This window comes from Cardiocondyla obscurior, linkage group LG05, assembly GCF_019399895.1.
Source record: "Cardiocondyla obscurior isolate alpha-2009 linkage group LG05, Cobs3.1, whole genome shotgun sequence".
In the NCBI taxonomy this organism is placed as follows: domain Eukaryota; kingdom Metazoa; phylum Arthropoda; class Insecta; order Hymenoptera; family Formicidae; genus Cardiocondyla; species Cardiocondyla obscurior.
In genome coordinates, this window is record NC_091868.1 from 3,517,437 (window position 1) to 3,539,237 (window position 21,801).

The 21,801-nt window shown below is 40.1% G+C and overlaps 2 protein-coding genes and 1 long non-coding RNA gene across 6 annotated transcripts in view; 1 reads left to right on the forward strand and 2 right to left on the reverse strand.

The window, feature by feature from the left end:
- LOC139102566 (uncharacterized) overlaps positions 1-21,801 on the forward strand; it is a 68,070-nt gene that overhangs the window by 14,701 nt on the left and 31,568 nt on the right. The window lies entirely within an intron of this gene.
- Positions 136-14,545, reverse strand: Alk (Anaplastic lymphoma kinase). 3 transcript variants are annotated; one of them, XR_011545720.1, is made up of 25 exons: positions 13,751-14,544; positions 9,164-9,809; positions 8,716-8,914; positions 8,480-8,610; positions 7,955-8,080; positions 7,660-7,815; positions 7,441-7,580; positions 7,091-7,257; positions 6,889-6,983; positions 6,720-6,818; positions 6,406-6,589; positions 6,123-6,270; positions 5,894-6,043; positions 5,544-5,703; positions 5,263-5,448; positions 4,919-5,161; positions 4,746-4,838; positions 4,253-4,454; positions 3,791-4,070; positions 3,278-3,570; positions 2,860-3,085; positions 2,565-2,666; positions 2,277-2,483; positions 1,658-2,191; positions 136-1,232 (listed from the first exon to the last, which is right to left on the reverse strand). XR_011545720.1 is itself a non-coding variant. In XM_070656542.1 (25 exons), the coding sequence occupies exons 2-25, from the start codon at positions 9,507-9,509 to the stop codon at positions 1,185-1,187; spliced, it is 4,440 nt and encodes a 1,479-aa protein (XP_070512643.1). In that variant the 5' UTR covers positions 9,510-9,809; positions 13,751-14,545; the 3' UTR covers positions 136-1,184. The 3 variants fall into 3 exon arrangements, 2 of the variants coding, with proteins under 2 accessions (XP_070512643.1, XP_070512644.1); XM_070656542.1 differs by having other exon boundaries at positions 1,733-2,191; positions 13,751-14,545; XM_070656543.1 differs by having other exon boundaries at positions 1,733-2,191; positions 11,993-14,545.
- LOC139102448 (integumentary mucin A.1) lies at positions 18,400-21,625 on the reverse strand. Its single transcript, XM_070656343.1, has 3 exons — positions 21,374-21,625; positions 20,123-20,518; positions 18,400-20,019 (listed from the first exon to the last, which is right to left on the reverse strand). Exons 1-3 carry the CDS (start codon positions 21,441-21,443, stop codon positions 19,925-19,927), a joined length of 561 nt encoding a protein of 186 aa, XP_070512444.1. The 5' UTR covers positions 21,444-21,625; the 3' UTR covers positions 18,400-19,924.

Genomic DNA, 21,801 nt, shown 5'->3' on the forward strand with positions numbered 1-21,801 from the left:
AACCGATCTCGATCGTTGAAAAAAACGAGTTATTGAAGACACTGACGAGGTGTTTTTTCCCCGCAGTTAAAGTTCAGATAGCTCGTCATTACAACTCGTTAATTAGGAAGTCCGCAACGAAACGGTAATGCACTCTTCTATAAACACGCTTTTATTACGTTTCACAGATACATAGTCACTGACTTTCATAGTCGCTACACGCACGTAAAGTATACATCGTCATTGTAAGAAAAATAAAAAAGGGTTCGTGCTTTGTTATCCCCTTACCTCCCCCCCATCCCCGTTTCCAAAACGCATTCGTCGCTACTCGCTTTTAGGTAATGATGCACACGAGAATCACGTCGCCTCTGCTTCGGTTTGGAGAGATGAGTCGCGAGGTAGACGATCAGCCTACGGAAATTTTTACATATTACACGGTGTTGTATTCGATAGCCATAACACTCTTTGCGTCGGATTCTTAACCAATTAGTGACAAAACAATACGGCCGTGCTGTCTCCGACCGGGAGATTTATTTTATATCGAAGACGACTACTCACGTTTCTTAAACTTTTAAATGTCAATATATATGTATTTATATATATATATAATAAAATATATATATATATACACATCCCAAAAAAACATTTACCAATCTTTAACTTTCGAGCGTACGTTCGCACATTTAACGTGTCGCCACATTTTACAAGCTTCTCGCATCTGATTAATTCGCACTCGACGAATCCACGATAATGAGTGATACAATAATTTCTTTTTTTTTTCTTTTTTGTTTTTACAAATCCCTGTTACATTGCTTTCACAGAATTAGAAAGTTCGCGCGACGAAATCACCTCGCGTAAGAGTACATCTGTACACAATTGGCCTTTCGTGCACTCGCTTGCAACAATTTCTTTTCTTCCGGCTTATCTGCACGCTTTTCTTGACCGACGTTTGGCGTCCGTGAAAGTAGTTTCGTCCACGAAAAAAAGTCTTCACGGTAGCCGTCGACTCCTATTTATAGGAGGGTCTCTTCGGAACAGTAACGACGCGAGTATTCGTTGTCCTGGGCCCATGGCGAGGAGAGTTCTACGAGGTGCCTGTCCCTTATGATCGCAGTTGTCGTGGCCGATCGTTGCAGCTGCAATCGGCGAGCGACATTGCAGCCGAACGCGGCCGGGCAGCCTCGTCAACCCCCCTCAGATAAATCTCAGCAGGAGCACTCCTCTTCCCTCGGTAGCTCGTGACCCAGAGAGCCCTTCGTTACAAAAACAAGGAGGTCGTAAAATAAAAAAAGAAATTCATTTGAGATCAGAAAAAGTACATTTAAATTTTTTAGTGAAAAAAAGCCACAGTCGTTAATTTTTTTTTTCAAGATTGATACTGTCTCGCCGAGATTCAATGCGTTTTTAGAAATTTTTTTTTTTTTATTTTAAAAACGTAACTCGCAATCAAGGAGTTTGCAAAAATTGTTTATCCACACATGATTTTCGAAACAGTATTACAGTATTACTCCGCGATACGCTATAAGTACAATGTTGTTTTTTTTTTTATGCGAGATTTGACGTATAATTTTTTTTTTTTTTTACGATTAAGTATTCTTACCCTCCGTGCCACGGAAAACCCCTTGATTGTAAATGTTCGGGTTAGTCAGTGGACAAACTGCGTTCTAGTGTTAAATACCTTCGATCAAGGACCACGGTCATGTACAGATGGAAACTTTGCAGGACGCCGAATGTAGGGGGGAGGTCAAGTTACCTTCCTTAGTTCCATACTGCCCGGGGTGCTGGACCGTTGAGTTCGCGTTGTGATCTTCTCATAGGAACCGGTGTTTCTGCATAGCGCGCTCGGATCCAGGCTCAGGGTCGCCTTCAAAGAGTTCTTCTTGACCATGCCGTTAACGTTATTAACATTGGCGTTCAGGCCGATCATGTGGCTCGGCGAACAGGTACGCGTGTTGGGCGACGAGTTCGTTATCGTGTCGGGCGGGGTGTCCGAGGATTGTACTATCAGAGAGTCGGAGTTGGTGTCAGTGGTCGTTGTGCTTTCATTTCCATTCTTACGATCCGTAATCTCATTATCGACGTTGGCAGTCTCGTGACGATTATCCTCTGGACGGTTATTGCCGTTGTTTATGCTATTACACTCTTCGGAGTCGTTAGTTCGATGTATTACTCTGCTGTTTCGTGAAGCCAGCTGATTATTTCCACATTTGTCCTGCGAAAATTACACGAGTAATATTAATACTTAAGCGGTCTTGAAAATCGTCATTTCGTACATGGATAGTCTATCTCGCAGCTACCTCGTTGTCGTCGTCGTCGTCGTCTTCGTCTTCGTCATTATTCTCGGCGTAAACTTGCTCGAAACTGAGCCTTTTAACTTTCCGACAGTCCTCGCTCGATTTCTCATTTTCCGAATCGTAACCGGCAGCTCCCATCGCCTGATCTACTCGACGTGCAACGGATTGCGGATCAATTATCCTCGGTTGCAGATATCCACAACCGTCCAGCTACGCAATATGACAATTTTTTTTTTACATATATATTTAATAATAATATAATATTTTTTACATTTTATTTTGTAATTATACCTCGGAGTGAACGTTGCATTCTAGATCTGGCCTGTCCGATTCAGAGTCGGAAACGTGTATTATATCAAGGCTTGGAATAGGCTTATTAATTACGTCTGGATCCTATATTAAAAAAAAAAAAAAATAAAAAGAAAAAAAGAAAGATAATTTGTCAATTACAATATCTCAGTTTATATTAAAACTAATTAAATTTATATAAAAATAATTAATCAGATTAATTATTAAAATAAAATAAGACGATTAAATTAAAAATTATAAAAAATTAACGCGGTTGAAGTTTTTATTGCGGTCTTACCTGCAAGCAGTAGCCAAGTCTTTCGACAATGGTCGCAAAGCTCGGCCTGTTATCAGGACGCGTACGCCAGCATTGCATCATGATTCCGTATATAGGATCTGGACATCCCGTGGGTTGTTCAAGGCGGGTACCATTTTTCACCATTGTCACAACTTCAGTATTTGAATATTGTAGGTAGGGCTTATATCCAAACGACATAATCTCCCACAAAAGCACTCCAAAAGCCCTAAAAATTATATCGCAAAAATGTTATGCATTTTATCTTTTATATGTGCAAATTACTCTAATAAAATTGTTCTCTTTTTAATTAATACGTAATCAGGAAATATTTGTTAAAGTAAAAAAAAAATATATTTCTTGAAATTATTGATTTTATGATTATGAGACAGTGACGATATTAATAAACGCAAAGTCTCACCAAACGTCTGCTTTGATGGAAAATATACCCTCCATAAAACTCTCAGGTGACATCCACCTTACGGGAAATTTCGCTGAGCCGCCTTTTCTGTAATATCCACTTTTATAAATATCCCTTGCCATACCAAAGTCCGCGATTTTAACTGTACGGCCCGGTGCCTTCGTGGTCAAAAGGCAATTTCTCGCAGCTATGTCTCGGTGTATAAAACGGTGGTCTTCCAAATATTTACAGCCATTCGCAACGTCGAAACCGCACATAACGAGATCCAGCATCGTTAGTGACGTAGGTCGGTCCTACGAAATCGTGGATATGCATAACAGAGCTTAGAAATTGGATTTAAAAAAAAATGTAGATTACGAATATTTTGAAGCTTTGAATACCTCGGTATAAATATAAATAGATGGAAATTAAAAATTTCATGCGATATCCGGTCATGCACGAAATTATTCAACATCCTACCTTTTTTCTCTATTTTAAATTTTTCTAAATCGATAATTGATTATTAATACTCACTGATCGAGGCCGTTCTTCGTGCAGAAAATTTTTCAGATCACCTCCGGCTAATAATTCGAGAATGATGTATAGGGGATGTCGGTCAAAGCAGACGCCGATAAAATGCACGATATTGTGATGATTAAATTTACTCATTATCAGTGCTTCCATTTTAAAATCGACTTCCGCCTGCTCAGTAGATACAGGTAGTAACGTTTTGATGGCGACAGCTTGTTCTATCCCACGTCTGCATTTATACACGCCCTGATAAACCTGACCGAATGCACCTTGGCCGAGAGGTCTGCATTAAAAAAATTAATTTTTAATTTTTAATTAAATAAAAAAAAAATTTTTTTTTAATATTTGAATTTTTTAATCAGGAAAAAATTAAATTTTTATTACAAATTGTTAAGTGAATTAGTTAGAAAAGAAAAAGTTTGTATATTTAATTGATATGTTAATTACAGATATTAAATTACTAACTTCACTAAAGTAATGCACTCGCGCGGTATTTGCTGCAAGTCCTTGCATGAGTAAAGAATTCCGGCAAACTCGTAGTTAGGGTTGAATTCGGTTATCATGGTGTTCGGTATGTATCCCGAACGTAAAGCTGCTAATTCAGTACCGTTGCCAAACATCGCTTGGCGATGATGCAGAAGCTCTTTGCGTTTTTGATATCGCTTATCTAACGAGAGATGTAAAATAATTAATAAGATATCAAACTAGGCTTGGTAATTAAAAATGACAAAAAAGAAAGAGATTAGCTGCAATATCAGAATAGCTAGATAAATTTCTACTCGGGCTTAACTTTTTTTTTTTTTTTTTTTTTTTTTTTTTTTTTTTTTTTTTTTTTTTTTCTTTTATAAATAAAAATCAGTTTGATATTATTTAATTTGCTATATTATAAAATAATATAGAAATATATATAAAGTATAATATATAATGTATAAAAATAAAATTCGAAAATTTTACTTACAAATTACTATGCCGCTAATAATAACCAATAGGCCAACGACTCCTCCGGCTACTGGACCAATGTATTGTTGGCCAACAATCTTGGAATCAATCACTAAAATTCAAACGCGATTTTTTATTTCATTTTTATTCGCGATAACGAGAACAGTAATAAGTTTTAGTAGTTTTTCTTACTGATGCAAGATTTTGAGTTGTTGCTGAGTAGCCAGCCTTGAGGACAGAGACACTTTGTCTCGCTCAAATATGGATCAAGCGCGACGCAGCGATAATCGCAGCCGCAACCGCTGATCGCGGGTATGATAAAGACCTCGCCTGGACCAGAATGAGCTGCCGGCTTGAAATAAACGTTAGCCAGCCTCTGATTAGCATACGAATATCCACCTTCTCCGTTTCCATTATTACGTCCGGCATTGCCGCCTAAAAAAACAGAGTTATTTTTAAGTTAATTAATTGCGGAATATTATTTTTAATGCATTTAAAACAGTCGGATTGTAGGATTAGAAATTATTTCTCTTTACCAATGTAGCCACCGCCACCCCCGCCCGATTGACACCCCCCGCCACCGCCGCCAAACCCTCCGTTACCGTAGCCGTCGCTTCCGGACTGGCAACCGAGTCCTCCTATACCCCCGTATATTAACGGCGTTCCCCATGCCTTTCGTTGAAAATTAGGCCACGTACCGTTCCAACTAGCACCGAGTCCACCTGAGAGCCAAACGTTTATTTAAATATTTTTTTATTAAACTTATTAAAAATGCAGCAAGGTTTCTATTGTGTATTTAAAGAAAGAGTAGGATTACCCATGCGTTCTGAAACATTGGCGGACGAAGACGGTAAAGGTCCGTTGCTAGGAAAGGAACCGCGTCCATGTTGTAATCCGCTATCCATGGAGGGAACTAATCCCAAGCCACCGCCACCGCCCGCGATTAGAAGGGGTTCTGGGTTACCGTTCGCTTTTAACTACAATCGATTACAAATTCGTTTAACTCGTGTAATGGTGAAAAGAGAATTTAAAGAGAAGCTTTCCTCGCGCAAACACGTTGTGAATTCTAACTATGAATTAAGTATTTGTTGACTCAGCTATAATATTTTTAAAGACTTAATAATTTTATTTTATTTTATTTTATTTTTTTATTGAAAATATATTTACTCTAAAAATAGCAGTTGCCCCACCGCCGCCGCCACCGGGATTCTTAAATTCGATCTTCTTTACTTCTTTCACTTTCGATATTGTTTGCTGCGACGGCAGCTCGTCTAATTGCTCCGATGACTGACAGCTCTTAATCTTTAAGCCGAGATTCTACTTGACAAGATCGGTATTAGTTTTGCTGTAATTAACGGTATAATTTTAATAAGTAGAGATCCGATAATAAGCTCACTTTCGTGCAGGCGTCCGTTCCTTCTTGACCCATCATAAAATACAGCTGTTCGCCCTTTTGAAGTTCCATGATACCGCGAACAAATGCACCCAGGGTATCGCCAACGCCACTCGAACCCTTTCCTCCTCGTGCCCCAACGGCGATTAAACTGTTTTTAAAGACAATTTACAATTAGCAAAAAAAAAAAAAAAAATTATTTAGAAAATTAATTTACAATTAATGAATCCTTTAGCTAAATTTTAACTGACTTTCTTACCCCGTTAAACATTATTCAGATACTAACGTGTAATATTCGCCGCGTGGTACAGTCCACCGTTGGACTCCATTTAAATTAAAAGCCGGCTTTTCCTCTTGATCTTGCGGCGGCACGAATAACTCCACGTCCGTGTTGTTATTATATTTCTCAGCGCACTGTTCGACAGTGGGACCATCTCTTCCGCTTGCCCCGCAAGTGGTAATTCGGACGACTGAAAACAATACAAGGCGTACAAAATACTTTTTTTACTCTCGCAACTTGTTAATCTACGGTAAAAACTGTTTTGGCCGTACATAAAATAGCAAATAAGCTTTGCATAAAATATATTCAACTTTACATACCTGTCTCGTTTCCAAAGTCTGGATGCTGCGGTGGCACTTGTTCGGATTCGATAATAGGGTTGTAATAATTAAAATCTCCAACGACGTCTCGTGGAACTCCTGCAAAAGAAGGCCGTTCGTGTACGAAAATATTCTGTTAAAAAATTAGTTAATATTATATTAATATTACCAAGACCGAAACATTCTGGACTTAGGGAAATATCGTCGACAGCTATGTCGCCTTTCGAAGAATAGCCTCTGGACGCCTCGAATTGCAAGTGGTACCTGTAAATTGCGCAATAGCAATAATATTTAATTATTTATCGTTCGAAGGGAGAATAATTTTGCGTTATTTAGATGCATTTATTGTTTTATAAATTTTCTGAATTTACCTATATTTTATATCGCCTAAAGCAACCGCCTCGCTGTACCAGGCGTCGCTATCGGTACCGTAAGACCACCATAAATTTTCAGTATGGTTTCCATACGGTTTTACTTGGACTAAAAACAGCCCAAGTGATCCCGTATGCACGCCGTGTTTGTGATAGAAAAAGCGAACCTAGGAACAATTTTTTTTTTTTGTTTATAAAATATCTGCTAAAAAAATTCATACATTTTTTTTTAAACTAAAAACACACGTGATAAGCGTTCTTCCATATTAAAACTTAGCAAAGACGCCACTTTTTTTTTTTATTCTATGATTTTTATTCTACGAGAAATCTGGGTGAAAATATGAACGTACTTGACACGAGCGATAATAAGAGCTTTTAGGGTCGCTGTTGTAGGGTGGTGTTGGATTATACAGAGGACTCGTCATAATGGCTCGACTACCATATGTGACAGCCGTGTGCTTAAAGCCCATGTTCACGTACGCGTACACTCCTGCCGAGTAGATAACAATGCATTACTATGTAAACGCTAATTATGCTTCTCGCCGCGTCGTCTAAACTCAAGCGCGTACCAGTTTCATTATGATAAGTATGGTCGTAATTAGGTCCAGTCCTCTCGGTTGGCGTAGGACCGCTGTGGCGGGTCCAATTTAAGGGCGTCGATGGGACGTTCGTCCATCCGCACCAACCATCCTCAAAGTTGCACTTCGCGTTCTCTGGTATCTTGTCTGCGAAGGATATATTTTTCAAGTGTCCGGTTTTTTTTCTAAATGCCGCACGAGCGCATGTCTCAAAGATCGTGGATTCTTACGCCACGAGATGCAACGTTCTAAGAAATGTGAGGCGATTAATTTAAGATATACGCACCGCACTCGAAATCCTCGTCCTCCCCATCGGCGCAATCTTTTGTGAAATCGCAGACGTGGGTTCTGTTCAAGCAGGAACCATTGTTACACCGAAACATGTTGTTCTGAGTACAATCCTTAATGGATTCTGAAACAGACGCGCGGAAGAGTGACGTTTCGATTAATTGGAAACCACGTTTTATATACGTTGATCACCCTCTCTCTTTCTTTTTCTCTCGTCCCCCTTAATTATTTTGATAATCGTATACAAATCGTATCCACGACATCTGCTTTGGAAGTTTAACTAGCTACAATTATCGACGTTTAAGTGCTTAAAAACCTATGCGACGCAGTCGAGCGTATCATTTTTCATTTAATTGAATTGATACTTTTACGTATGGAGGGACAAGTAAGTGAAGCAGAGAGTTGAGGTCATCGCATATAAACTTTGTAATTATCACAAAGGTATAATATATCATTACCGTGACACGGCAATCAAAATTTTCCATTAGCTTAATTATTTGAAAAATTTTATATTATTAATTACCTGGAAAGCAATTAACTAGACGAATGTTGTCGACGCCGATGCTCGAATTAAGGGTAGGTAAATAGGCCTCTAAAACTAATCTAAAAGGCTGATCAACCGCGCGAGAGAATGGGAAGCTTACTTTTTTCCATCTGAAATAACATTTAATAATCGTATTTTTATGTAAATTAATTTTTATTGTAACTTAAAAAATTTATATTATTACTATTTAAAAGAAAAAAAAAATATACACGTACGTGGCGCTATTATTCCCACTTTTTGACACCGCGATGGAAGTCATATTACTATTACTAGTTTTTATGACAAGATTTATGAATCCGTGCTCCATTTCCACCATATACAACCAGAACTCGATACGGCAACGCGGACCTGTGCGAGGAATCGGTTTGGACCATATTTGGGCATCTCCTGAGCCTTTGAACCACAAGAAATGGCCTTAAAAAAAAAAATAAAACGTTAATTAATTCTCCTGAAATATTAGATAATTATAACATTGTAATTAAATTTAAATTACGTAAGACAATCAAAATATCGAATCTTCTAAATTAAAATTTTTATCTTCCGTACTTCAAACTCTACGACGTGTTCCGAATCTTCGCACTGCAGTCTTTTATTTATATCGTCACTTTTTCTGGAAAAAAAAAAAAAAAAAAAAAAAATCTGAGAGCATAAAAATTTGCCTACCGTTTGAAGAGTTGTCAGAGTCCGTGTTCGGGAAGGTTTTCAACGTGGTATTGCGCGCCTTGACTTTCTTGAAGCCGTAGGTCTCGTTCCAATTCCAGTCGCACTCGGTTTCCAGGTCGCAGTAGCCCATCTGCGGGGACGAGTTCTTTGTTTTTCGAGCTAGAAGCTCTTTGGCACTCTTCTCGTATAGCATACTGAGCTTGGACCCGTAGGTCATCGTGACGCAGCAGCAAATTAGGATGATACGAAATATCAATCCACCGCTCCCGCTGTCTGACACGTGGCGACGATCGCACGTGAGACCTGCGGCGGTGGTCGCCCGTTTCGGCCACATATTGTTTATCATTTATTCTCAATCTCGTCCAGGTCGTAACTCAATAATTTTCGATAAAATCGTGCGCGACATCGTGCGATCTCCGCTTTTTTTTTTTTTTTTCGAGATGCTACATATAGCGCCTCATTCGTGGCCGTTTCTCATTGAGAATTACAATTTGAGGAAAAAGAGTCCCGAGAAAACGCCGAAAGCGCGCATATCAAAAGACTAAAGACTGTTAATGACGACGAGAATTTTACGGCGATGAGCGCTGCGATGAACTTCGGTATCACGATTCTCTTCAGCTGCAATCGTCCCCCATTGTTTTCAAAACTGAAATCAGGCATTCACATTTCTTGTTTTGTGCAAAATAATATAAGAATAGCTAATAAAGTTTTTGAAATTTTCTTTTTAAAAAAACGTCAAAAGTGAGGAGTTTGTACTCTGCTTTATTATATTTTTCTAAATGAAGCAACCAGGGAAAGAGTTTTACCTACAAGATTTAACGAAAATCGCGAGTAACTCTTGGCATTCAAGAAATTAAATAACGTTTTCCAACAGAGGCGTCAGGATTGTTATATTAAATCACGGGAAAAACTTCGAAAAAGATTAAAGCTTCGGGTCTGTAAGGAAACTTTAAATATTTCTTTAAAAAATAATTTCTGAAACTTTCGAGAGCATTTTCTCGTATAAGATCCAGGTAGAATGCGCGTAAATATTATGTAATTTTATTTTGTATTATATCTCACCCACACATTATACAGGGTGTTTGATATAAGGTGTCACTTTTAGCAACCGTGGATCGACATTAATTACGAATTTTGCAAAATGATATTTTGTTTCAAATTTTTATTGCCTACCAGTTATTGAAAGCGGCACTTTATTTCAAACACTTAGTATAGTACGATCTCACTTATTTAAAGTTTATTACTATTTTAAATTTAATTTTACATTATTTTTATATACGTCTTATTGCAATTTCACGCGGAATTAGCAGATAACTTAATTTAAATTATTTTCCACGATATTATACTGAACATGTATTTTTTAATAATATTTTATTATGCAAAAGCAATATTATAAATTTGCACATTGAAATTCAATATCTGGAATATTACATCTATATCATCATTCGCATAGGGAATGATACAGCAGAGATTATAGAATTTCGAGAGAAAACGAATTAATGAAACGAAGAGCAGCGAGCGCCGGAAATGGAATAATTCATTTCCCAATATTCCTTGATTTCCGGCTCGCGCGCGACGATGATGTTATGCCTGTCCGTTGCTATCATCGGTACGATATTTTCGAGTCGATTCATGTCGCAGCGTTCATTATAAGCAACCGAAATACATTTTTCTTTAAGTATTGATTAGAATTGTTATTGACTAGAATCGTCTCGCTTTTCCAGATGTTTAAAAGCAAAGTTGCTTTAATTAATGTTGAAGAAATACGTTTTATTTATAAAACTGTAAAATCGTAAAAAGCCGGGCAAGACAAAACAAAATTTTTTTTGTTTTAATTTAAATAATACTGGAGAATCTTTATGAGCGTGGAAATGTTCGAGAGTAAAGTATAAGAAAAATGTATGTGCTCGCTTAAATTTGCTTCTAGTCTATACTCTGCATTTGTTGCTCTCGAAATATTCGAGTTTCGAAACTGTTGCTCGCAGAATAAGTTTAAATAATAACGGGCGAAATTGTCAACGTGAAAGTCTACGAGAGTAAAGTATAAGACAACAAAACAACAGTTTCGAAACTTATAAGACGTACTTTTGCTCCTGTCTGAGCTTTCTTCGGCTCAAGCACTTAGCTTTCGATCGCTAGCTTTATTTCTCTTCATTTTTAAAATTACCTTTTGCATCATAATACACAATAAAAAAAATTGTCAGCAGTAGTCTGATGCACCAACTGCGCCATGAAAATCATTCAAAAGAGGTAACAATTGATCCTATTAGATCAATTCCGCCTACGTGGGTGCTCTCTCGTTCTCTCTCCCGCTCGCTCCTTTGTTCTTTTTCTCTCGTCGTGTCTTTGACGAGCGATGCAATTACCGTTGTCAGAGCGCAATATTGCCGCAGAATGCACCGCGGTCCAACGCGCTTTAAACTCGCCTGTGTCTTCGCGAGACGACGAGCCGCTCAGAATAGAACAAACGAACCCCTAGGAGGGCCGCGACAGCTCGCCTCACAAACTTTACCTCATGCTTCAAATTTTTATTCTTTTCCCGGGCGTGATTAGCGGGCTTGACAACGGCCGGCTATTGTCAGCTTGGAATATTGATCGCAAAGGTGAAGCTTTGCAAAAGTGGAAAATAGAAATACGTTGGAAAGAGTTAATAAAACACTCTGATTTTTACACCGAATCAACGACACGCAGAAATTTGTATTCGGAGAACCGGGTAACTCGAGGAAACATTTAATTTAATCTATTCATGGTGCACCATTCACATTGTGCTTCTCCATTAATATTCTTTTGTCCGTTCACTTATTTACTTAAGGCAGGCTTTTTTTTTACCTGTTGGTGAACGGAATCGCGCCGGTGAATCAATACGTCGATAATTTATTCGCAGCATCTTACTAATTCAGAAGTCCGCCCGTCCATTCTGTCTCTCACTCCCGATTAATTCAACTTTCAACACGGTCTGTCTGTTCAGAAAAGCACCGAGACGCAACGCGATCTAAAATATACTGCGCGCAGGATGTAGCAACAACGAGATCTGTCCGATCTCGTATCTCGTTAATAGCAATTGAGGAAACCTTTATGCTCTCCGTCTTTCCGTTCAGACGCGTTTTCCTGTCTCTCCCTCTCTTCCGGAGGGTTTAAGCAATCGCCTGGCTTATGGTTATTACCATTGCGGATTATAAAGCACCCCTTCAGAAATAACGTAGCCCCGTACCTCCAAGCGACGACTTTCGTAGGCCGGCAGCCTTTGATCGATATCGGGAAAATTTACGTATTCGCGCAAAACGTGCGTACGCGCCGACGACCAGACGCGCTTCGATTTTCGACGTATGCCGTCCGGATGCAGCAGGCTCGTTTCCTTTGTAGCGAGGCACTTTGCGTAACAAATATATTGCCGCGAAGTCAAGGCAGACAGTGCCGCAACGTAATTAAGACAAGTTACGTCGATACCGGGATATATAGTTTTACATCGTGCTCTCGAGCACGATGATTTCTCGCACGTGCCGCGTTTGTGCCCCGCTCACGAGACACGTGCTCGTCGTCGTTCCCTCTTTTACGTCGGTTCAAGGTAAAAGATAAAACAAAGAACTTCGCCGACGATTAAACGGCTCGATTGTTAAACAGTTAAACGATTAATGTCGAAATGCAAACGATTCCCGCCGCCAGGAAAATCCCTTTGCCGTTTCACGCGTGACGTCAAGGGCGATAATCGCCGTGATGCGATTGTAGTTTTTATTTTATCCGCGCAAAAAATAAAATAGACTTTTGACGTTAGAGTAATTAAAAGAGAATTTTTTATTCCGTAAAACTCTTGGAGCGGAATTTCCACCGTGATCGCGGAACCGCTGAACATTCTGCTCCAAAAGTTTTAATGAGCAAGGTGTATTTTTTTAATAGCACCTGGCATGCATCGTCTATGTATATTCTTCTTATAGTACACCCATCTCCACGTATACACACACAAACACACATGTATATATGCATATAATTATATCCGAAGATTGTGAGAAAAAACTTATATAAATACATTCCTTTATTTCTTTTTATCTTCATATATTAAATAGAAAAATATATGTCATGATTTTAATTTCTTTAATTTGTTGCTTGTAAAATTAGCGAGAATATTTTCACGAATAACGGATTAAATTTTTTTTTTTTTTTTATCTATTCAATATAACTGTTTATTACAAATTTATTTGTACTGCGCGATTGCCATCGCACAAAGCATTTTGACGCAATATTAATATCAATTAATATTATTTATTTAGTAACGATCGTATGCAATTTTACAGGTAAATCCTGCGCGTGAGTTTTGCATTATTATTTATTTATATGCATTTTACATTTGTGCTTTTAATTCTTTACATAGCTACTTAAAACTACGCACCGAGAAGTATAATAATAAAATATTAAGTGACGTGGCGAGAGATTATTCATGGAGAAATTAATTTTGTTTTCAATTTCATGAAATTAAATAATATATTTTACGCAACGGAATGACGTGCGTGCGAACTATATACATATAAGCTCTTCATTATTAATGGCCCATAAATATTAACATATTACATCAAGTGCCATGTTACCACGTACTTTCGATGGAACAGCCCTCAGCGCGGCTTCCGCTTCACGGCATCCGAAATTCCGCAGTATCCGGACGGTGTTTTTTCGCTCAGGGTGGATCGGGGAGGGGCGAGGTTTCGCGTACGACACTTCCCCCTGTTAAATATCCAAAAACACTAAACGCGAGTACAAACGAGCTAGGTCCATCCGTGCACTCGCGGCGGTATCGAGCGGACTTTATTGCGTCTGAAAATTTCGGGCACAGCGCGCGTCCGTGCGGTAAGGCCGTTCGGTCCGGAAGATGCTGGAGGATATCCCGAGCGTCTCGGGAGTCGCGCCTCGCGGCCGACCGCACATGGAACCCCGAGGTACCGAGGCGCGATTTCCGCCGGAGGGATGAGCCGCGTCTCATCCGCTCCGGCACGGGGACAGGTCCGACGTGGATTCGGTGGTGTTTTACGAAGCGCGAAGGTCGCGCCGCGCCGCACCGCCTGTGCGTGGACACGCACGCGTGCGCGAGTGCATCGCGTGATCAGCGTACGTGGGCTCGGATGACCGGCGGGATCACGCACGCAGCATCGCCGCGTCTAGGACCGCGCTCCGGCCGGGGAGGACTCGTGCCGTCGCTCTTTCCGCTCCGCTTTTCGGTGCTTATCGATCGACCGCCTCTCCGTACACCTCTCGCGGACTCTCTCGCGCGCTCCCGCACGCACGGACGCACACACGTATCCGCGGACGCGCGCACACACACACACCCCCTTCGGAGTACGAGAGACGTCGTTGTCGTTGCCACCCCCGGTAACTACCGGGCTCGCCGTGCGGCCGAGCGGTGTCGTTTAACGTTATATAATCCCGACCTTTAAATGCCTCGCAGTCACGAGGGCCCGTCCTCCGCGGGGTGTTTCGCCCGGAATCTGGACCTCGCGGCGAAGCGGAGTGCCGCGCACCCTCTTCTTCTCCTTCCTCCTTTCTCTCTCTCGCCGCGCGCGCGTGGACCACACGGGGAGATTACGACCCGCGTTCTCGCGTTCTCGATCCGGTGGGGTGAAATGAGGAGAAGAACAGAGAGAGAGAGAGAGAGAAAACAAGAGACAGAGAAAGAAAGAAGATGACAGCGAGAGAGAGAGAGAGAGAAGGGAGGGCTGAGGGATGAAGAGGTGCTGAATCTCGCGATCGAAGACGTTAGCGAGGCCTACCTCTTTTTGATGCCTCCCAGCATCCGGGCATCTCGTTATCCTTCCTCTCTCCCTTTTTCTCTCTGTCACTCTTCCCGTGACGTGTCGCACGCGTGGTCATTCGTGAGCTCGTGAGCGCCGGGCACGTCGATCGATCGGGTCACGTTTTCATCCCGCATCCCGCAGCATCCCCGGAGCGCGGGTTCTTCGCTCGCGATAGCGACCGCCTGCGTCGTTCTCCGATAACGTGTCACTCGGGGTGGCGATGGGAGATGCATCTCGCTCGTCGACGTAGACGGACGTATCGACGGGCGTGAATTTACTCTGAATACCGAAAGCAGAGCCGAAAATGTATCCGAGAAACGTACATTACGGGAGAGGGTGGCGTTCCTACGCAAACATTTGCATCACGCGTGCCGATCTCTAGACTCGCGTGTCGCTGTCCTGGGTAAATTTTTCACTTTGTTTCGAAGCAATAAATAAGTAACGTTGCAAAAGGAGAAGGAACTTCCTCAAGGGAGCTCGGATTAAAGTTCTATTCTCTGGAAAGGGATTGAGCTTCTTCGAGGAATCCGCGAATTCGAAGCGTTTAAATTTCGGAAAATGAGTTCTGTCAACAATTGCTGCAAGTTCAATATAAATCTTATTAATATTGATAAATTAAATTTTTTTTTATTTGACTTATCAATTAAACTTTTAAAAATATTTTTGATTCTAAAATCTAACATCTTTTATTACATTAATATCTTTTATAACATCATAGAGTTAACAATCATTTTCGTACATATTGCAGTTAAAGTTAGTCTCGATTCAATTATCAAGATATTCAGTGTCAAATATTTATCAAAAAAACCGCGGCTCATTGAAGTCACTCGCGGTTTACTTAATTCGCTTAAGTTGATTTCTCCCGATCCGTTATTATCAATTGCAATCAACCTCGAAGCGTTCGAACGAGAATTAAAGCCTGCGGCTTGATTGGTCGTTGTTTATTAAGAGTAACGTCTGCTGCTTGTGTAATCGTCGTGCAAATTGCCAAGCAAATATCGCGCCGACAGCATGGGGAGGGTGTGTTTGATATGCTCGTGAGTCAGAGTACCATTTGCTACAAGCAGAATTAACTGGCCATTAATAGAAAAGCATTCCCTTGTATATCTTTATCTTTTTTTTCTACTCCCCTGACGACCTTCTTTCATATTATTCTTTTCGCCCTTGTTCTTTTTTCACAGCCGACGGCCTATCCTTCTGTTCTCCCGCATCCCTTTCTCCACATACCTCTCCTTGTCCAGTCCGTTCCGGACTCCAAGCAACTTTTATCCCTCGCTCTCCCACAATGCCGATATTAAAAAATTCGATATAATAAAAAAAGACAAGAATTGCGTGCTTCTTCGGGAAGCCTCACGACTCTCGCAATTAATTCTGATCTAAAGGGATTGTTCGGCTTCGCGCGTACGTTAAAAGAAGTTCAAACGTAAGTGGGCATGTCCTTCTCCTCTTTTATCGTAAAAAAAAAAAAAAATTATACCGCCCTTGCAAGAGTTTACATTTCGGTGGGACTTACACGCGTTTGTCCCACGAGCGGCGACGTTACGCCGGCATTTTTTTTCTTTCTCATTACGTCACGTTCATCTCGCTGCGATCTCGTTTCTCGCACGCGTATGTTTTTCTTATCTGGTTTTCCGTGCCTTATCTCATCTCTCTGGGAACGTTATGCCGCGACACTCGCACGCTTGATGCGCGAGATGGGAGTGAGAGCACATGTGCTTCCGAAGTTCTGTACGGTTCAATCATCCGCGAATTCGATCGTGTACAATATTTTATTGCATATTATAATTCGATTACATTTCACCATCGTAATCTCGTAACAATTTTTTTGGGGGAATTTTATTTTTATTTACATCGCAATCCGATTATACATTTCATGTGTATCCTTAATCTGATTATACATTTTACTACGCGCCGTGAACGTTACATATTTTATCATATTTCTGTATTATTTATATCACTTATATATTAATTCTTCATCATACTTTTACGTGTAATAAAGTAATTTCTTTTCGAGAAAAATTATTTCAGATATCGAGTTAGCACGTTTCCGATAATTAATTAATTGAAGAACAGCCGGGTTTTTTTGTCTGGAATTAATCTGTGACGTAATAATTTTTCGAAATGGCAAAATAACATGACGTCCCACGACCGGTTTCTCGGAACCCAAAGGAACTCTCTCAGTGTCGAATAAATTATTGTAGCTGGCCAACCCAAGCAAGTTTATCGACTGCAATATCACGGTTTCGTCCTGCGCCGTGTTTGCCGCATCGGATATCTCATTGCAGCTTGATGAAACTGTAACTCCTTCTCTCTTTCTCTCTCTCTCTCTCTCTCTCTCTCTCTCTCTCTCTCTCTCTCTCTCTCTCTCTCTCTCTCTCTCTCTCTCTCCTCTTTTCCCCGTCGAATACAAATCCTTATTCGCAATACTCTATAGGTTTTCGCGTTATCGATCCTCTCCTTTCACCTTTTCCCCGTTGTTTTCTTTTCTCTCTTTGCACCTTCGTGCAGCGATAATGGATTTTTCCTCCCGCGACGCGAGAGACGACAATTAGAGCTGCGAGGTCCGTCGCCCCGTGTATTAGTTTTGAGCGGAAATATGTGTGTCAAGTACATGTAATAGCGGCGGTGATGCGATCGATACTCCTCTCAGGACAGGGTGAATTTCGTATTTAAAATCACGCGAATCTACCGAGCGCGAATTTCCCCGTGATTTCCGACGACGGAAGCTGACGAGTCCCACGATCCGGGTCGAGATTGATCGTTTCTGCGATACGAGATCGAGAAAGAAGCGCGTGCTGCCGACGACTTCTGACATTTTAACGTAAAATTACACGTTGCACATTCTACGCGCTCGCACGGCCAACGAACGCTTATCACCGTTATCCGGGGAATACAAAGAGACGCCTATTCGCCTTCGGGTATCTCGACGAACCCACGATCTCGCGGGCGCAACGAGAATCGTTTTCCCGTTATGCGTAGTATCACTTTTCAGAAATCCTCTTTCACCATTACGTCACGCTTTCAAATCGTTCCACCCATTTTCATTACGCGTGCAATTTTCCTGGTCATTATCACCGTAGCATATATGTGCGCAATTTTCCTGGTCATTATCACCGGAAGGCATATACGCGGACGCAAATCACAGACGTATACATAAAAGTCAACTCTGAAATATTTATACTTTATAATATAAAACAAAGTTTGCGATACAAGTTTTTTTTTTTTTTCTTTTTTCTTTTCTTTTATTTTTGCAAATGGGATGTGATATTTTGCCGAGGGAAATTTTTCTTGTATTTAAAATTTGTTTGGCGATAAGGAATATCGAAGCGTAATACCAATGTTAACTAATCGCAAATACATCTAAAGTGAATTATCTGCTACGACAATAATACCGTTATGACGTATCGCTAATGGAGATATCAGGAAGAGGATTAGACTTCATGAAATATTAACGCAGCATTGTGTCTTTGGATGTCTCAATGTTGTACTTTATTATTAGAATCTAAGGCGAACCAAAAGAGATTATATTGCACATGAATATAACATTATATATAATCTTTCTTTGTCGCTTTTTATAATAAATGTGACACATTAGTTAAATTATCGTTTGATATTAATCGTACAATATTGTGCTGTTTAAGGTATTATACCTCACACTACTTACTATAAAAAAAAAAAAAAAAATAATATATATAGAACTTATAAATTAATCGATTTTTGCGGTTTACGTAATATTGATGTATTAAAAAAAAATATTGACAAGTATCTACCAGGTGACTTTTTACAGTTTGATTCGTCTTAGGCAAACGCATGAGAAAGGAACTATTCGACACTTAGGCATTTTATTTGCTGAATAAACATTTGAAGTTTAAAGAGAGCTTTATGACGTTGGCTGTTACGACTGCAATATATAAATAATCGACAATATCTTTAAGCGTGCTTGAAATTAAAAATTGAGTTGAAATTGTGCAATTACAAAAACGGTTACCTATATAAATATGCAATGCAAAATCCACTGACTAAAAAAGAATAAATAATACGTAAAAAAAAAAGAACACAAAATTTCTTTCCACCTCTAAAAGAAAAAGAAAAAAAAAGGAACTTTTACTTCGATATCGTTAATATTTGCATCTACGCGTTGTTCAGATTTTATTTGAAAGATTGTGCAGCAAAATTGGGGGAATACAAAAAGTGTTAACAGCTAGCGCACGTTATGCGGCCATATTAATTACTGCAATTTTAATAACTAGCTCTAACTTTGCATATTTTACTGTGCATCTGAAATATATCGATGTTATACTGCGAAACGTGTCTGCTTGAGATCCAGATGTCTCGAAAATTTAATTTATTTTGCCTCGATATTGCGGCGCATTTTCCATTCCAAAATATCTACATCGAGCTCGGCGTTCACTTTCTCTTCCCTCTCCTGTTTCATAGAAAAGTCAGACCTTGCGTAACTGCAGAAGTGTGTACGTCATACCACAGATTAAAGATATAACTTGCCGACAGTCATACAGAGTTTGAGCGAAAGTTAATAAGTGGGATAATGCGCGTTTAAAAAAATGATGGTTTCCCTCTTTTTCTCTCTCGCGGAATGTACGTTTGATTGGTCATTAGCTCTCGTTAATGCGCCCACCTTTCTCCCCTCCTCTAATCTACTGCTCTGCCTTTGTATTAACACGCAACTTGTCACAATCTCTCTCGCCTATTAATAAAACGCGCATATAAATACAACGTTATCGTTTCCAATACGTACAAATTCGACCCCTTTCCCCTCTAATCTCGTAGATAGATATACATGTATAAAGAAAAACGAAATCCGTGGTTGTACATCACATTACTAAGAGCACTTAAACCACGCAACACTTAACTGTGTTATAAAAATACGCAATATTATTACAATAAAATAATTATTCATAGTTTTTAATTCGATCAATTGCCGTTTACTTAAACGAACAAAAGTTCGTTATAGCCTTGCACGTTATCACAGCGTACGATAATTTCCTTCCTTGCACTGCCTGTAGAACTTCCACGAGAACACAGAGATCACCATTAAACATGTAGTGAGAATAATGCCGCCTGTAACAAAAGCAGATGTTTAACAATAACGACTTGCGCCATTAACAAATTAAATGCAGCAGCAGTTTATGAGTTTATAAAAAAATGGGCATTTTTTACGTACCGAAGAAACTCAGGCCATCAAAATGACGGTCTTTAGAAGGTGTTGGTACAGGTGTTGTTGGATGAGACGAAGCTGTGCTAGAAGATGTTGGAGCAGGGTTGGTCGTTGTCGGTTTTGGTGCCACTGTAGTTGGCGCGATAGTTGGTTTTGTAGACGGAGTAGTAGTCGCATTGGTGGTGGTCACAGGTATAGGTGTGGTGGTTCCATTAGTGGTAGATTTAGTAGTTGGAGTAGTAATCGAAGAAGTAGTAGCAGGAGTCGTAGTGATAGTCGTGCCTTCCGTTGTAGTATGATTCGTTGTTACTGGTTCAGAAGTAGTTGTTGCATCTTTTTTTGTTGTTTCCGCCGTAGGATTTAATAGAATGATAGGTGATCCAGATGCGGCTCGTGGTGTACCTAAATTCATAAAAAATATATTACTTACTAAATCAAGATTTTATTCCGTTTAAGTATATGAAAATCTTAAACGAAATAAATACGTACAGTTTTATCTTTATACTTTCTTATCACATGCAAAACGTCGTGCGTGCGTAAATTAAATATTAAATAATTTATTAAAAATAAAATTAATAAATAATAAATTAATTTAAATTTTTCTTGCGTTTTTATATCAAATAAATTTCGTGAATTTACATTGTTTCCGCTTTTATAGGCATCGAGATAAATGTATCAAGTCGTAAGACGTATATGTGTCGGCTTCAACTGCCGCAATATCGCAGCATATATATATGTATAAATCGCACACTTGTCGGTGACCGCGAGTGTGCATTGCTGGCGACAAACGAGGTATTAAAGTCGTCGCGCGCCCGATCGTTATCCAAGATTTGGCCGGTGACGCCGGCAGTGGTCGAGGGATCAATAGCAATCTTCTCGAGACCATTACCGCCGCCTTCGTCCGAGCGAAGGTCGAGCACGCCGTAAAGACGTTGCACGTTCACTTCGTTGGGTGCAACGGATCGATATTTCTTTTTTTTTTTTTTTTTTTTTGAGCTGCCAACTAGAGAAAGGCCATTTTCACGTTAGACGCGCGAGAACAGGAAACGCGGGGAGCCGCGTGGGTCATAATCTTCGTGAGAAATTCCGGCTTACGCGACTCGGTGCTGATTATCGGTAATTCGACACAGGTAGGCGTTGTTGCACGTAATGCTAAACTCGGTAATCTTCGCATTCAACGCGGTTATTAGACTCGTATGAACATACTTCGACGTTGCTGCGCATTAAAATATCGGAGTTACTCCAGTTTCAACTTACCGTTGTCGGCGAGAACCAGCGTACCGATCGTTACGGCCAGAACCGCGCATATCACGTAAGCCGCTTTCATGTTGGCCTTTTCTTTGAAAATCTATCGCGATGTCTGCGATTTCCTCGTGCTTCTCGAAAAAAACACTGTGCTCAACGGAAAAGAGCACAACGCACGTCGCGCACTACCAACGGACTGAACGCGAATCAGCGAATGTTCCGGGTTCCGGCGTGAACACGTAGCGACGAGCGACTTGCAAGTCCCAGACCTCTCGCAATGGCTACCAACAGTGCCAATCGCCACGCTCAATAATTCCTAGACGAGAGTTTGAATCACGGATTCGTTTGCGTATACGTAAAAAAAGAAAATGTTATCTACACATATGTGCTTATTTCGTTTGAAATCTTTAGACTGTCCGTGTCATAATAGAATTTGATTT

Coding starts and splice junctions, on each gene's coding strand:
- Alk (XM_070656542.1), bottom strand. CDS start 9,509: ATGATAAACAATATGTGGCCGAAACGGGCGACCACCGCCGCAGGTCTC. Junction 6,984..7,090: donor TTAGGCGATATAAAATATAG/GTAAATTCAGAA, acceptor CGCAATTTACAG/GTACCACTTGCAATTCGAGG. Junction 3,571..3,790: donor ACGAAGAACGGCCTCGATCA/GTGAGTATTAAT, acceptor ACGATTTCGTAG/GACCGACCTACGTCACTAAC.
- LOC139102448 (XM_070656343.1), bottom strand. CDS start 21,443: ATGAAAGCGGCTTACGTGATATGCGCGGTTCTGGCCGTAACGATCGGT. Junction 20,519..21,373: donor GCTGGTTCTCGCCGACAACG/GTAAGTTGAAAC, acceptor TTATGAATTTAG/GTACACCACGAGCCGCATCT. Junction 20,020..20,122: donor TGATGGCCTGAGTTTCTTCG/GTACGTAAAAAA, acceptor CTTTTGTTACAG/GCGGCATTATTCTCACTACA.